We start from the raw sequence: 16,691 nt of genomic DNA on the forward strand, positions 1-16,691 counted from the left end.
ATATGAGTTACGCTCAGTTATTTGACTTAAAAGAGTCTTGACCTATCTCTTCCTTAGTTCATCATTTAAAGATGGAATTTAGCAAACACATAAGATTTACTGTGTGCCAGAGACTGTCCTGAATGCTTTTCATGTATCAACTCATTTAATCCTAATAATAACCCTAAGATTTAGGTACTATTATTACCCATTTTACGGGTGAGACTATTGACGCATAGACAGGGAAAGTTATGCAACTATTTAGTGGTGGACCTGAGATTCAAGCCGTGACACCCTGTGACCCCAGAGCTCATGAGCCTAATCCGGTACTGGGACTTTAAACGACCCTGAAGTGGGTCTCAAAGTACAGAATGGAGAAGAGGCGTAGAAACTGAGGGTGATTATTCCTTGGTTATGATCCTGTCTCTTTACTCCAGTTGCGTGATTGGGCCCCTGAGGGCTAGTGCTGAAGCTAGGGGGTGGGGCTTGGGGATGTAAGGTCAAATTTTTTGAACCTATGGAATTTCCCTCCAATTTTGAAGCAGCCCCTTAGTGTCGAATCTGCTGTCTATTCCGCAGGTTTCGCTCTTTTCTGAGTTTCTCGACGATCAAGACAAGCGAAATGAAACACCATTAAATTAACACTGGGTGATGCTGAACCCTGTATAAATTGTATTTTCTAGTTGTTCCAAGTTGCGACCTAAGGCGAATCTGCAACTCGGGAGTGAAACCCAGGGGGCGGACCGAGCAGCGACCATTTTTGTTTTGCGGCCGTGCGCTCTCAGAACATCTTGACTAATAGGACCCCACGGTGTAGGCGGAGCCTATCAGGGAGCAAGGCGGGGTCGTGGAAACGTGATGATTCAAATGAACTAATGAGCTGGGCGCATCTGGCACGAATCGCCAATGAGCGGGCGGGTTAGGGCGGAGCGCATATGCCCTAGTGCGTTCGGTTGCACAGCGGCTTTGGCGCATTTTCGGCTGGTTTGATTCATCCATTTTGAAGAGACGGGGGAGCGGGGGGCTCGTCTGATCAAGAGGCCCTGAACCAAGGAGCGGCGGAGTTTGAGAAGCCAGCAGCTCGGGGTTCGGCGGCAGCGGCCCCATCGGCCGAAGTTCGGGGGGGGTGGGGCGCCGAGCGCGCGGGGTGGGGGGGGTCCTGGTCCTTGGCTTCTCGACTCGGTCCTGTTTCGACAGCGAACATGTCTCGGCCTGTCAGGTCAGTGCGGAGTCCGAGGCCTGGAGCGGGTTGGAGGGGGCTGGGAGTGAGTGGTGAAGGAGTGGGGGACAAAAGCCTGGATTGCGGCCCTCTCTGATACCACGCGCGGCCTCCTCCCTTTCGGGCCCCGCGCGCGCCCTTGAGCGTGGGGGGGGCCTTGCTGGCACGCGGGACTGCGCGGGGGTGGCGGCCGCGCGCCCGTGCGCGCGCTTCTCCGCGCCCCGCGCCGTTGCAGGGCTTGAGGCCGCCCTACTGCCTCCCCCACCCACTGTTCTGGAGCAGGCGGGGTGTTCCCTGAATCGCCAGTGGCCGGGGAGGGGGAGGGGTGTGAGGTCAGCGCTCCTAACCAGGCCCCACCTGCTCGGGGCGGGCCGCTTGGATCCCGTTGAGGGGAAAGCGGTGGACTTGTGCTCGAATTCCCACCTTAAGTGAGGAGGGGCGGAGGCACTTGTTTGGCCCTTTCCCCTCTAGACTTGCGTGGGGGTGGGGGTGAGGGTGGGGGTGGGAGGGTTCGGCTCACTTTCCCTAGCGGACGGGGGTGTTCCATGCAAAGGGGGTGGGGCGGCACTGCCACCCCGCCTCCGTTCTCCCGAGTCGCCGCAGGGCCCCGCCTCCCGGATCGGGCCGGCTGACGGTGAGACCGGTTCTTTTCCCCTCGGGCAAAGATTCGGGTTCGGGACTGAGCCCTGGAAAAAAGTGGGCCGCTGCCTCTCCCCTAAATCGGGAGTTTTGAGACGGTTAACCCCAAAGTTCGCCCTTTCCCTCCGATTAGGAATGTCCTTCCTCGGGGAAACGTCCTTAACTCAGGGAGGTGCGGGTTAACAGCAAGGCTCAAATCCCGTGTGGTTCTCGTTCCGCTACCTCTTCTCTCACCCGGTGTACGTGTCGGGATGTTTTTGGAACCACCTCTCTCCCCCGACCAACTTTAATAAAAGGGCTAGGTTTAGTTACCATCAGACTTTATTCTCAGAATTTCAACAAGTTTGCTCTTTTCCAGTGGAATTCTCCCGGCCATTGTATGGAATGTGCCGTTTATGGAGGCGTGTGGTTTAGTTCAATCTGTTGAGGCCTTTAAAAGGAGAGCTGTTGTAAATAAACGTTAGTTCCTTGACACTTGTGTAATGTAAAGAATTGGCTACTTTCCATAGTGTTTTCGAGGTAAATAGTTAAAGGATCAGTTGAAAAATAAAGGAAAGAGAGAGTTAAGGCTTAAAATGTTTATTTGGAACAATGGAAAAGTTTTGGGGAAAAAAATGTTTCTTCATTCCAAACTTTGTGGGAAACAAATGTCTTGACTCAGGGGTCTAAGGAGAGAATGGGACCCCGGGAAGGGTTTTGTTTCACCACGTTTTATCCCCTGACTAGATGATTCCTCTCCAACTGGTGGTGGTATGGTGCTGCATGTTCCGATGTTAGGGTATCGGTGGGGATGGGGACAGTGAGCTAACAGCCTGACTTGTCTGCCTTCCGATTTCAATCCGCATCTGATAACACCATCGCCACCGGGAAAGTTTTGCCGGCTTTTTGGCAAGGAGTCTGAATAGCTATTTTAAAGTATGCATACTTTTTATTGGCATGTAAATTAACCAGTGTGTGGCATCAGCTCGTGGAATATTTCTTTAGGATCAGGTCAATAGACAATACTATAATAAAGATTTGTTCTATCTGAATTGGGTATTTTGTCTCCTGGAAGTAATAACTGTGGTGAAATTGGACGATTATTTTTCTGTACCTTTTAAACTTCACTAAGTTTTGATGACTTTCTGTTTTATTGTAGTGACTTTGTTAGACTCACCTGCCTGAATTTGTGTTCCCAGATATAGATATTGGCACATGAACAGAACTTTTTTGTTCAAAAACTGGATTTTAAATATCACCATGTGGGGATAAATATGTTAAGCACAGTCTTTTTTTTTTTTTTTTTTTTTTTTAAGGCACTGGGATTTTTGCACAAGTTTTTTTCTTACTCTATGTTAAAAATAATTTTATCCTGTTTATTTGCCCCTAACTGAAGAGTGGGCTTTTGTCACTTTCAAGTTATAATTTTCAAAACAACTTGATTTCTGGTTATCCATATTTTAGTGATAAAGTCTCTTCAATGTAACTTTTTTAAAAGAAGTCTTTAATATACTCATGACCAACAATAAACAAAGCAGAAATAATTAAACTTGAGTTTGGTGGTTTGTTAAATTTTGCAATAAAACAGTCCTGTCTTAGGAAAGTGTTTTCCTTTCAAAGTGTAATTGAAGAATCTGTGTACCCTAGAACATTTAACAAAAAATTGACAGACATTGATCTGGTTTCAGAACCATCAGCCTGGTTTAAAAAAAAAGGCACATGCTGGAAAATAATCAATGCCACAGTGCATCTTTGGGGGTATGTTTATGCCCTTAGGCCTATATAATAATAATTTTGCAAAACTTCTGGTTTTCATTTTTTTACTGTAAATATCCTTTTTAATTTAATATTAACCTAAGTATTTAAAGAGCATATAGAAATGTAATAATGGTGCCTTGGCACCAGTTTCCCAATGATGCAAATGATGACCCAATCAGCTACAACATTTTCTCAAAAATGTATGTCTAGCACATTATATCTAAGTAGTTTTGCTGGTACAGGATTGCTGTCTTACAGAGTACCTTTTACAGCAACTGACTCGTACTGTATGTAATGAGAGCCCCAATATTTTAGGCCTTGGATTCAAAATGATAAAGCATAAAATCAGCCTTGGAGCTAGAAAGAATAGTAGGCAAACTCATTTTACAAGTGACTTAACTGGGATCTGGAGAAGTGATGTGCCTTGAATCACACACTACTAGATGTCAAGGGTGGGTCTAAGACCCTAGATTTCTAAATTCCTAATCCTGCTCATCCCCAACCTCGACTTCCCCATAATCCCTTTGCCCTTTGCCGAATAGATGTTACTGATGTTGATTAGAGAAAATAATGCGGCACCTTTAACTTTCAAAGTACTTTCATGACTCTTATACTTGGGAGCAAGGAAGGAAAGTATTATTATAAAACATGAGAAAGAAAGTGTGATTTGTTGAGACTAGAAACCAAGTTTCTTGAAATTCAGCTTGGTATACTCTCCACATATCCTCCTTCATATTGAAAGTGACCCAAGTCACTCAAATTATCTTACTTGCTCCTTTCTTTCTAACATAAGTGTACTCCTTTTATTTAACCTGACGTTATAAGGAACCTTTAACATTGAAAGTTTAGTTGTGAAAGCATAGGCTCTTACAGGTATATATAAAATTACTTTTATATTTTGTCATTTTATAATTATGTTGAAAATTAGCATATTTCCTGAAATTCCAAATTGTTTTCAACAAGGATTTAGTTTGGTATGTGTTTGGATTCTAAAATTAATACTTTTGTCAGGAAATTAGTTTCAAGAAGTCCTCAGTTAAAGGGAAAACTTGGAAACCTGAAAATTTAATGTAGCTTGAAATTTATGACATCATGTATGCACAGAAAGACAAAAATTGTAGCCCACAGATGTATTCTATTATAGTATGGATTCTTAGAAGCTGATGGGAATCACTTTTTATTATCCTAGTAAATGTGGCTGTAGATGAGCCTCGTTCCTTATATCTCTTTGTATTCTCCATCCCAGGTGTGTGTGTGTGGGGGGGGAGAAGTGTGATTTTATTAACCTTGTCTCTATATATTTTATTATTACTTAAATGTCACTTTCCTCCAAAAAGACATAATCCTTCTATAGACCTTACTGTCAAAGACATGCTATCAATGATATCTCACAGAATAATTTGCAAAGCCTGAATAACAGAGGAATTTCATTTTATAAGAAAACCAAAGTAGTCAGCGTTCCCAACAAACATGTATTTAATTATACGGGAAATGATGGTAATTTCTGTGGTTTGTTACTGAACAAATTTATTATTGAGAATAAATGCAGAGTCAGGCATTCTGATAGAGACTTTCACTTTACCTAGTTTTATCCTCACTACAATCCTGAAAAGGGTATTTTAAATACCTTTCTGACAGGTAACAAAAAAGCTTTTAAGAACACATTATTCAAGGTCATAAAGCTATAATAGAGCCAAGATTTGATTCCAGATTTGGACACAAAACTAGCATTTTTTCTACAGTACCACTCTCCTTCCTAGTATTTGGCATGAAGATGGTCAAATGTGTTTTATTTAGTAATCTCTTCAATGGTGAGTACATTCTTTATACATAGCTTTTGGACTCGGTATAGGAAATATTTTAGGGACAACATTGTTCAACTCAATACTTAAAATCATTTTCTGATATTTTTTTTAATTAAAATTAAGTAAAGCTAGAAAGAACTTCAGAGATTTAGTCCAATTCCTTCAATTTACCAGTGATGACTTTAAAGCCCAAAGAATTAAATGTAGAGCTAATTAAATAGTTGAATTTTGACTGTAAGATTCTTGGCCATTCTCCTTTCTTCTAGATTTACATTTACTTATTTGTTGCAACACAGAATGTATTACAGGTCCACAATCCCTAGTGTGAAACCCTTGATGCCATGTGTGTGTGGGAATTCAGAATTTTGAAAGCAGCAAGGTACATATGGTGATGTAGCCTCACCAACAAGTAAAACACATTAATAATCAAGCACGTGAAACAGGAATTTTCCCATTAAATAAAGGCTGGAAAAAAACCTTACATTCTTCAAGTCAGGTCAGGTTTTCATACAATGTCAGTTATGAAAATCTTGGTTTTCAGGCCTTTTGGGATTTCTAGATTGTGTGTTAGGGATTTTAGGATTGTAGGTCTTTAACAGTAAAACTCCCTTTCTCAAAAACTTCAGTTTTAAAAAAACGAAATCAGTTCCAAACTCAAAACCACTATTTACTGAATAACTTATGTGCTAGATGTTCTGCCAGGTAATTTTGAAATCTTGCAGCAACTCTTCAAGCAAAGTATAGATCATCCTTATATCATGTGTGAGGCAGCTGAGGCTTTGATGAATTAAAAAATTAGCCCAAGTTAACATAACTTGTCAAGATTGGAGCTGGAAGTCAAATCCATGTTTGGCTAACCCAAAGCTGGTGTGATCTTTCACATGTGACATATTGCCATGGGGTGTTCCTCTTTCTCAAGGTGGTATAGTGCACTTTGGCTTCTTTGGAGGGGCTGACGGTTCAAATTAGGGCTTTAATGGAAAAGATTAACTCAAAAATAAAGTGAATGTTAGATGGAGAAATGTAGAAAAGGATGATTTTTTGGAAAGAATAATAGAAGCTTATGTGAAGGAATTAAAGGAAGATATACCTGAATGGAGGAAAAAACCGAAGTGGTTAGTGTGAGACTATTTAAAAAACTGTGAATGTTAGGTGGCATTGTTTTTTAAGTTGATACATATTTAAATGCTCAGACATTTCTCTCTGACTAAAATGAGTGAATAAACTAAAAAGTCGTCTAACAGGACTGTACAAGAAAATTATAGGTTCATTTCACATTCAATGTAGATGTCAAAATGCCGAACAAGATAATAGCTAGCTGAATCCAATGTTTATTAAAAATATATTGTGATGAAATACGTATCATGCCCCAGTAACAAAACTTAAGAAAATCCGTTACTGTGATTCATCATATTAAAGAATTAGAAAAATGGTGGCATTTGAAAAGGCTCCACGCATTTATTACACAACTCAGTATATTAAAATTAGAAGGAAATTAAGATTAATTAAAATTAGAAGGAATTGGTTTCACTTGACAGTGATTACAAGCTAAGATAAGGCAACTAAACAATTTTGTGTTAAGTCTCAGTGAGAAAACTAATTATTGGGATAAGGTAGCATGGCATAGCAAAAGAAACCCTTGGGTATCAGGAAACTTGGGTTTCAGCCTCTACTTAGCAATCAATTTATATAATGATGTTGCACTTCTTGAGAATAATGGTATCTTGCATTTACAAAGCATTTAACAATTTTCAAAGCTTTTTCTCACAGATTTCTTCCAGCTCTAAAATTACCATTCTTTAATAAGGAGGAGAAAACTAATTTCCAGTAAGGGACTTTTTTTGGGGGGCGGGGGGTCCATTTTTCCCAGAAATTTAAACAAGGCCATGATATCCTGCAATTCCGGAACACCATTCACATTAAAAGCTGTGTGAATCCTGTCCTCCTGTAGTTGTATGATTTGCAGTCTGCACAGCTAGATAGCTTGCTTTGCAAACTTTGGTTACTAGAACTTAAAATTATTTAGCATATGTAAGGAGTTATGTCTATTTGCATTTTAAAAATTCTTGCTGCAAAGATAGAAATTAAAGTGACTTCATTACTGTAGATTCAGAAGAGGTAGTTTCTTGGTCACTTAATCTTGGGTTGTTGAGATTAGAGACAACATTTAGGAGGCACCTATATTGTGCACAGTTGGAGGGATTAAGTGCAAGACCACTTAGTCAAACTGGCATCTCTTTGTTTTGTTCTGAAAAACTATCTAGATTCTAGGAAGTGGAAGTGATTGTTACAGAACTGCACTGCCATATTTTTTATGTAGCTACTATCTAAACAGTCATTTGACGACAAGTGCCTTGAAGAGCCTCAAATGTTATCATATTCCAGTTTCAAAATAACTAGGTGAGAGAAACACAGGCTGCCCAAGAGTGTTTCAACTGGGTTAAGCATATTTTCAGGTGCTTCTTAGTACATATCTATTTTTTGAATTGGATATAATCCCTGAAATATGGTGTGCCTGTTGGTAATCTGCTAAGCAAGGTGATCTTCAGTGAGATTTCCTTCCCAGCTACCTTTTGTTGGATGTGTATAATCCTTCATCTGTCAAGATTAAATGGCCTAGAAGATGAACTACTTGAGAAAGTAAAAATGAGCTTGGACCACAAAAGTAAAAATCCACCCTGCCATTCATTGGGCTGGGATAACAGGCACAGATAAAGACAGCTATCTTTCTTCCAAGGATACGTTGCGTCTGTAAAGATAACAACCCTGTTGTTTGAGTGACTACTGCTTTCTTGCTGAAAGACTTGATTCTCTCAAATCAGAGACTGCAGTTTTGTCAGGAAGATTAAAGTCATTTTGACACACAATTAGCCTCAATTTACAAATCAGGTGCAGAGCTTCAGATAAGGGATTGCTGGAAACAACGTTCTACACCTACCCTAACTTCTCTGCAAAGAAAGGACCTGAGATCCGCTTGACAGACTAGACCTGATGGTCTCCCCTTTACACACAGTCCTGCTTTCCTTTCAGCCCATTAAGACACTAGTTCATTTAAATTTCAGCTAGAAGCTTCCTTTTCTCCCAAATCCTATAATGAATCTTCCTTTGTTTGCTGAGAAGCCGCACACATCTCAGGTGTGCTGTCTCCTTTGTTGTAATGAGTCAATAAACTTGACTTTGTCGTTCTACAGGTTTGTCCTTAGTGATTGGGTTAAGACAATCTGGAAGATTCCACTGGGGTTTCTGACACCTTCTCTGCTGCAGAACAGAACTTGACTTAACTCAGCAATAATATGCTCATCTGAGACCCCTTCAGTTTCACCTAATTGAGGATTCTCTGTCCCCAGTTTTTCAGGTTTTGTGATGAATTGTTGGGGAAAATCTAGCCTAGCACATTTTGTCAATTTATTACACTCATTAAGAATTGTATGTGTGTGACTTTGAAAGAAAAGACTTTCCTATATGGAGAAAATACGATGGAACTGAATACGGTAAGTTGTAAAATGACTTGTCCTGGGAATAAGGAGTGCCATGTAGAGTTAATATGTGTTCTTCTGGACTAAAACATTTGGAAGTTGATTTAAAAAGGGAGCGCTGAACTAAAACATCTGGAAGTCGATTAAAAAGGGGGGGGGGTGACAATTTAATAAACAGATGTGCCTGGTCCATCATTCAGAAATCCTTTACTTCCCTCTTTCTGCAGAAATCATGAACTTTTCCCATTTGAAAATATGCTAGGAGCCCTTTTCTAAATACATGTATTTGGTTTTTTCTTTTTACGTTCTTATGTCTGGTGACTTTGTTTCTGAATTGTGTATTTTAAATGTAATTAATAGAATGATATACAGTGCATTCAAAGCAACATCTCTCTTAGGTAAAAGTAACTTGAAGCTCAAGATAAATGAAGCAATTTTAAGAAATTACCTACTGAGTTGAGTTCAGATATCCTGGACTCAATGAACTCGGGATTCTTATATCGTGAAAAAAATTGGCATATAATCTTTGAGGGGTAGAAGAATGGAATGATGTGATACTCATAAGTTTTAAAGAGGGGGAAATAATTGATATGCTGGAAGCTTAATGACATCAGTTAGTTCTGTAAAAGAGATCTCTGAATACCTAGGAAGTTTGAGAAGTGATGTGTGTAGGATATAGGGCTAGATGGGTTTAGGTTCGAAAATTGGCATTACCACTTAGGTGATAGTAAAGTTATTTAACCTTTCTGAGCATTAGTATTGTATAAAACTGAAATAAAATTAGCTCCTCTTTTAAGACTATAGGTGAAGTATCTGGCACATATTAGCTGCTCTTCTAATTCATAAGAATCAGCATGGAGTCAAACTTCAGAATACTGGCTTTCAGGGATATCTCAAACATTGGATTCAAATTTTATTTTTGAAAAATAATTTTAGAGATCAAGCTAAGCAGTTTTCTTTAATGCAGGACTTTCAAAGCTTTTAACATTGTGAATGTTCTTTTTGAATGTTTAAGGGAGTGATATCTAAACTGATCTAACCAGGAAACCCATAGAAAACCTGTTTTGACAAAACACAAATAGGAAAATTTTGTAGTAAGTAAAAAAAAATTTTAATTGAAGTTGTAAAACAAACCTATACTCTTAAAATGCTTTTACTTCTGGTTAGCTGTGTTTTATGATTTCTCAGAAGATTTTGTTTGAACATAAAGGGTTTTTTGCTGAAAGGTTTTACTATCACTGACTTAAATGAACTCATTTCTTTTTTTAAGAAAGTATTAGAAAGAATACTGTAAAAATAGTGTTGTTTTTTTCTTTCAACAGAACTTTTGACAAAGCTTCACATGAGGTCCTTGGGCTAAGATAAGAAATCATAGGCAGAATGATAGTTCAGTGTGAAGGGTTTGTGCCTCAGTAGCCATACCCAGAGAGGGCTGATTAATTGGTAGATGTTAGCCAGGAAGAATATTTCCAATGGTGCCTTAAAAAGCTTTGTTCTTGGCCTATCTTTTTACTGATGACTTGGATGAGGACCTTGGTGGCATGCTGATTAAATATTTAGATAATGTGAAGTTGAGAAAAGAAATATGTTGAAATCACAGTCGGGATACAAAAAGATTTTAGATTTTGGAAAGGGAGATTTTAGTTACTGGAATTGCAGTATCAAGTCCAGTGAGTGATGTAAGCAGCCCAAAAGTCAAATGAGGTCTTGGATTGTATTAGTAGAAGCATAGTGTAGACTCAAAAGAGGAAGGTCATAATCAGCTCACCCTACACGCACCACCTTTTTTTAACTATGTGCTTAGGTTTAGTTCTGGGCATTTCTTGATAGACTTTACTGAATTGGAGGTGAAGTGGAGGAAATTAACGAGATTGCTGTGGTACTTGAAACATGTCATATGAGTAGTGTTAAAAGAACTCTAGCCTCCAAGAAAAAAGTAGTGGAAATTGTCATAGAGATTTTAAGAGATGCTCTGTGGAGGAGAGATTAGATTAGAGGAAGATCCCAGAAGTTAGAACCATGAGTGGATGTTAGAGACAGATTTTACCTCATTGTGTAGAACTATTTAATTATTGGAGTTTTCTTAGAATAGGCTGGCTTGGGAGATGATGAGAGGTTCTCAGACATTTCTTTCTAGGGATATTTTTTTTGACAGCCTACAAGCTTTGGACATGGTTGGATTCGATTGTCTAAGGTCCAATAGTTCTGGTATTTAATCCTTCTGGTACCATCGTATCTCTCTACCACTACCCACCTAATTTGGATAGCCTTATGAATGCTTAAGGGACTTCTTTTAAAATTTGAGACTAATATTGGGAAGAGATATCTTTCTTTTGGGGCTCGGGTCAATGACATCATTTTTTTGTAAATGTAAAACTAAAAACTACTTTGGAAATTTCTTTTTGCAATCCACTTTTTTATTCTAAAGCATGGCTCTCAAAATTTTGTGATGGGGTTCCAATAAATACATTTTCCATTGCAGTTCACTATACACATGAACAGAGACACCTGGAACAAGTTTTTTGGGAACGTGTGATTAATTAGGTGACATTTTTCTCTTAGTTTGTATATACCTTTTGTTTTTCTTTTAAAATGCTGCTTATATACCACGAAATTGGTTTTAGGACCGAATAGTGGGTTTTGACCTATAGACTGAAAAACATTAGAAGAGATGTTAGTAGAAAAAAAAAACATTGTTATACAAGATCCTGTAGGATTCTGATGAAATGTGATGTTTACCACATAGGTGATGAGTGAAAAGAGCTTTTTTGGCTATTTTTGGGTTTCTCAAAATTCAGATTTGAAAGGTTCTTTAATGTCTAATGAGAAACTTGTTAAATTCTAGAAAGTTAGCAAAGATTTTTTTTTTCTTCCTTGCATTGGACTTACAAAGCTTTTAACATTGTGAATATTCTTTTTGAATATAGCTTGAACAATATAGCTTCTTCAAGATGAAATGGAAGTATAGTCACCTTAATTGAACTAATGTGCTTTTGACTTGAGAAAGTGGTTTAGTACCTTAAGTAGTTTAAAATTGGGGGTGTCATTAATTAAAGGTGAGTTGTGTTTTGACAGTTTCATTGTTCAGCTTTCCTCTTCTACCTGAAGCTTGAGACACATCTCTCTTTATATTCTGATGTGAAGGGTTGTTAAAAAGGAGAACTAGATTGTAGGGTCTCAGTTGTTTTCTCATCTGTAAAGTTAAGGGGGTTATAAATGAGATAATTTCAAAATCATAGTAATTTCCATCTCTAAAATTTTGTGATCCTGGTCTCTTCAGAATGTTGGTTACAAACCTCACTTAGCAAGAATATTATTGTTTGGGTCTTAGTTGCTGCTATAAGAAAGGAAAAGCATGTTTAGGTAGACTTGTCAGTATTTAGTAGAAAGATGTTGATGATTAAGAGAGTGAAACTAAAAATCCTCTTGTTAATAGATTGCTTTGTAATATGAACTGTCCATGTTTGGTGCCAAACAAATCTTGTAGTGTTCTTTTTCTAGCTTCCCACTTAACCTTTTATTTTTACACTTTAAACAGGTACATAACCCCTGGGGATCATCCAGGATTTGGTTCCTGGTGACCAAGGTACATACAGAATTGAGGTGTAGAGATTATATGCAGCTTTTAAAGTAAGAGGAAACACAAAACTGAATTTTTTTTGAGTTCCTGAATTTTTTATTTAAACGTTTGTATTCCTTACTGGGTAACAGTAGCTCTCTTTTCTAGTGCAACCTTTTAGATTTGTTTAGATCAAACTCCAGTTGATTTGAATGATGGAAATTGGTCTAGAATGACTTAAATGATGGCTTTAAAATAATTGCTATTTCTACTTTCTCTGGCCTAAACAATAACCTGAAAACTTTGCCACAAGGTTGGAAACAGCTTACTATAGAAATAGGGAGGTATTTTGATATTGCATTTTAGAGAAATGAGCAAGAAGCCTTTTAAGATAATCTTTCTAAATGGAAGTAGACCCACTACTTTGACATGCGTCTTTTAAAATTGAGTGGCTTACTCATTGTATCCAAATAATTAAAGGTGTTAATCATGTACATTCAGAATTGCAGTGGCATTGGTTAGAGAACAAGTTAACCTTTAGACAAGAGTAATAGCTATTTATTGGATAGTTATTGTGTACCTAGCACTGTGCTGAGTACTATACCTACATTTTCTCTTATTCTCATAACAACCTTGAGAGAGAGGTTTTGTTATTCCTATTTTACAGGTGAGGAAACTGAAACTCAGTGAGGGGAAGTAACTTGCTCAAGGACATAACAGCTAGTAAGTGGCTTAGCCAGAATTGAAACGCAGTCCAAAAATTTGGGTTTTTTTACCTCTAGGCTGTATTGAAGTTTTGTGTTACTTTCCCAATTCTAGTTGTTGATACTCGTTTTACAAAGAATTAGTTTAGCCTTGGCATTTAATTTAAGTAATGGTATTTTGAGAAAGTAAGAATATTTGGTTATTTCAGCTAGAAGTAGAACTTCCCGTGCTTAGACTTAAATGTTACTCTTAAGTTAGTGTGTCTATTCTAATATTATCTTCTGAATTTCCAGTTTACTTGGCAACAAGTTCCTCAAAATGTATTTCAGCTTAAGTAAGGTAAATCTCCAAATAGTAGGCTATTTTAATAAGCATCTTTAGAAGGCAGGATATAGTTTGAGAAATGAAGCAAACTATTATAAGTCATTATAATGAGTTGTTATTATGACCCTGGTTACACAGATCTTTTATGTAAATTACTTTTTCTTTTCCCACTTTAGCATTTACGGATAGGTTGCATTGGTTTTTGGTCATATACCCTTAGTAAGACAAGATTGCTTTTATATTCATGTTTTGTTTACTCGAGTTTTATAGTTTTTTGATAAATGACATTTGTTATTTAGGATAATTCTAGGCATTTTCAGATAATTGAAAGTTAAAATATTTGTGTTTTAAAGGAAGGAATGGCCTTTCGATTTACCTTCTAATATAATGTCAATATAGCTTACAAAGCATTTCTGTAGTTCTCGTTGAAAACTAGTATAGAAAAAACTGTGCTAAATAGTTGCCTTTTTAATTTCTTAGGTTTAAAGTAACAAGTTATTTAATACAGAAGAAATTAAATTTCTTTTGTCATGAAGGACAGTTGGGAATTGAATGTCTGGTACACTCAAGACTCCAGTCTTGTAACCTCCTCTCTATTGCTGCCTCTTCCTGCCCTCATCCTGCACAGATGCCAAGTCCATTCTCTCATCAAACACGTTTCTTCAATTTGATGTTCCTAATGAACAGACAGCCTCTGTCCTCAAGAAGCTCACTTTTAGTAGGGAAGACAGACATTTTGTGGATTATATAGTATCAATAAAAGCTTAAGTGTGTTGCGAGGAGTCAGGGTATCTGATAGGAGTAGGAGTGACAGGAACAGCATTCTAGCTGCAGCAAGAGGGAAAAAAATAATATGGTTGGAGGAACTACAGACTTCCTGGGTTGCTTAAGAGTTAAGTGGCAAGAAATGAAATCTTAGATTTTAAGTCGATTGTGTGTTTTTTGTTTTTGTTTTGTTTTTGTTTTTGTTTTTTGTTTTGTTTTTAAACATACATATATTCTTTTATTTCTCTAAAAAATAAAATCAGCTCTGTGGACCCACTCTCCACCTGGTTGGTAGGAAATTAAATCTCAGGCATGTTTGTGGGGTTCTGTCTGTACATAGGATAAAACACAAGCCAAGGAGTCCAATGCAAGTGAGACCATTTGGAGACAGGCTCACTGAGCTTCTGGCCACACTGCTCACCCCTGATATCTCCTGCGTCCACTTGATGGGGGTGGTTCTGCTGATTCTTTTTTCTTTTTTTTTTTTCATTTTTATTGAGATTGTTCAGATACCATACAATTATCCAAAGATCCAAAGTGTACAGTCACTTGCCCCTGGGTACCCTCATACAGCTGTGCATCCATCACACTTAATTTTTGTTCAATTTTTAGAAACTTTTCGTTACTCCAGACAAGAAATAAAGTGAAAGATGAAAAAAGAAAAAAAGAAAAGGAAACTCGAATCCTCCCCTATCCCTAACCAACCCCCCTCAATATTTGACTCCTAGTATTGTTATAGTACATTTGTTACTGTTTATGAGAAAATGTTGAAATACTACTAACTGTAGTATATAGTTTGTAATAGGTATACAGTTCTTCCCTATATGCCCCTCTATTATTAACTTCTAATTGTATTGTCATACATTTGTTCTGGTTCATGGAAGTGATTTCTAGTATTTGTACAGTTGATCACGGACATTGCCCACCATAGGATTCAGTTTTATACATTCCCATCTTTTGACCTCCAACTTTCCTTCTGGTGACATATATGACTCTGAGCTTTCCCTTTCCACCTCATTCACACACCATTCGGCACTGTTAGTTATTCTCACATCTTGCTACCAACACCCCTGTTCATTTCCAAACATTTAAGTTCATCCTAGTTGAACATTCTGCTCATACTAAGCAACCACTCCCCATTCTTAAACCTCGTCCTATATCTTGGCACCTTATATTTCATGTCTATGAGTTTACATATTATAATTAATTCCTATTAGTGAGACCCTGCAATAATTGTCCTTATGTGTCTGGCTTATTTCACTCAGTATATTGCCCTTGAGGTTTTGTCATCAACCCATTTTTTTTTAATATGGTTTTGTTCACTCATCATACATTCCATCCCAAGTAAATAATCGATGGTTCTCTGCATGGTCATACATTTATGTGTTCACCATCTTCACCACTATCTATATAAGGGCATCTACATTTCTTCCACAAGGCAGGAGGGAGAGTCAAAGAAGGTAGAGAGGCAAAAGAAAGAGGAAAAAAAAAATGACAGCTAGGAAGTAGCAAAAGGAAAAATAACCTTAAATCAAAATAGAATAAAGAATCAGACAATACCACCAATGTCAAGTGTCTAACATGCCTCCCCTATCCCCCCCTCTTATCTGCATTCACCTTGGTATATCACCTTTGTTACATTAAAGGAAGCATGATACAATGATTCTATTAGTTACAGTCTCTAGTTTATGCTGATTGCATCCCTCCCCCAATGCCTCCCCATTTTCAACACCTTGCAAGGTTGATATTTGCTTGTTCTTCCTCGTAAAAGAACATATTTGTACATTTTATCACAATTGTTGAATACTCTATAGTTCACCAAGTTACATAGTCCCAGTCTTTATCTTTCCTCCTTTCTTGTGGTGTCTCACATGCTCCCCACCTTTCTCTCATCCATATTCATAGTTAAAATATGTGCTAAATAGTTGCCTTTTTAATTTCTTAGGTTTAAAGTAACAAGTTATTTAATACAGAAGAAATTAAATTTCTTTTGTCATGAAGGACAGTTGGGAATTGAATGTCTGGTACACTCAAGACTCCAGTCTTGTAACCTCCTCTCTATTGCTGCCTCTTCCTGCACAGATGCCAAGTCCATTCTCTCATCAAACACGTTTCTTCAATTTGATGTTCCTAATGAACAGACAGCCTCTGTCCTCAAGAAGCTCACATTTAGTAGGGAAGACAGACATTTTGTGGATTATGTAGTATCAATAAAAGCTTGTGTGTTGAGAGGAGTCAAGGTATCTGATAGGAGTAGGAGTGACAGGAACAGCATTCTAGCTGCAGCAAGAGGGAAAAAAATAATGTGGTTGGAGGAACTACAAACTTCCTGGGTTGCTTAAGAGTTAAGTGGCAAGAAATGAAATCTTAGATTTTAAGTAGATTGGATATTATCCTATAAACTTAGATTTCTGACATAGCTCCTAAATTGGTTCTTTTCTCTCTCCATCTCTTGTTCCCTAGGTTTAGTTGGTGTTTTTGTT

At 37.9% G+C, this 16,691-nt stretch overlaps 1 protein-coding gene across 3 annotated transcripts in view; it reads left to right on the plus strand.

Annotated features, from left to right (window-relative positions):
• The first annotated feature begins 1,096 nt into the window (after positions 1–1,096).
• Positions 1,097–16,691, plus strand: part of NUCKS1 (nuclear casein kinase and cyclin dependent kinase substrate 1) — a 28,400-nt gene continuing 12,805 nt past the window's right edge. For 2 of the 3 annotated variants that reach the window (XM_037824895.1, XM_037824897.1), the window contains exon 1: positions 1,098–1,198. In XM_037824895.1, the coding sequence (XP_037680823.1) occupies positions 1,182–1,198 (17 nt within the window). In that variant the 5' untranslated portion in view covers positions 1,098–1,181. Of the gene's footprint in view, positions 1,199–16,691 lie in introns of all 3 variants that reach the window. The other variant, XM_037824896.1, reaches the window with a different exon arrangement.

This window comes from Choloepus didactylus, chromosome 2, assembly GCF_015220235.1.
Source record: "Choloepus didactylus isolate mChoDid1 chromosome 2, mChoDid1.pri, whole genome shotgun sequence".
NCBI classification, from domain to species: domain Eukaryota; kingdom Metazoa; phylum Chordata; class Mammalia; order Pilosa; family Megalonychidae; genus Choloepus; species Choloepus didactylus.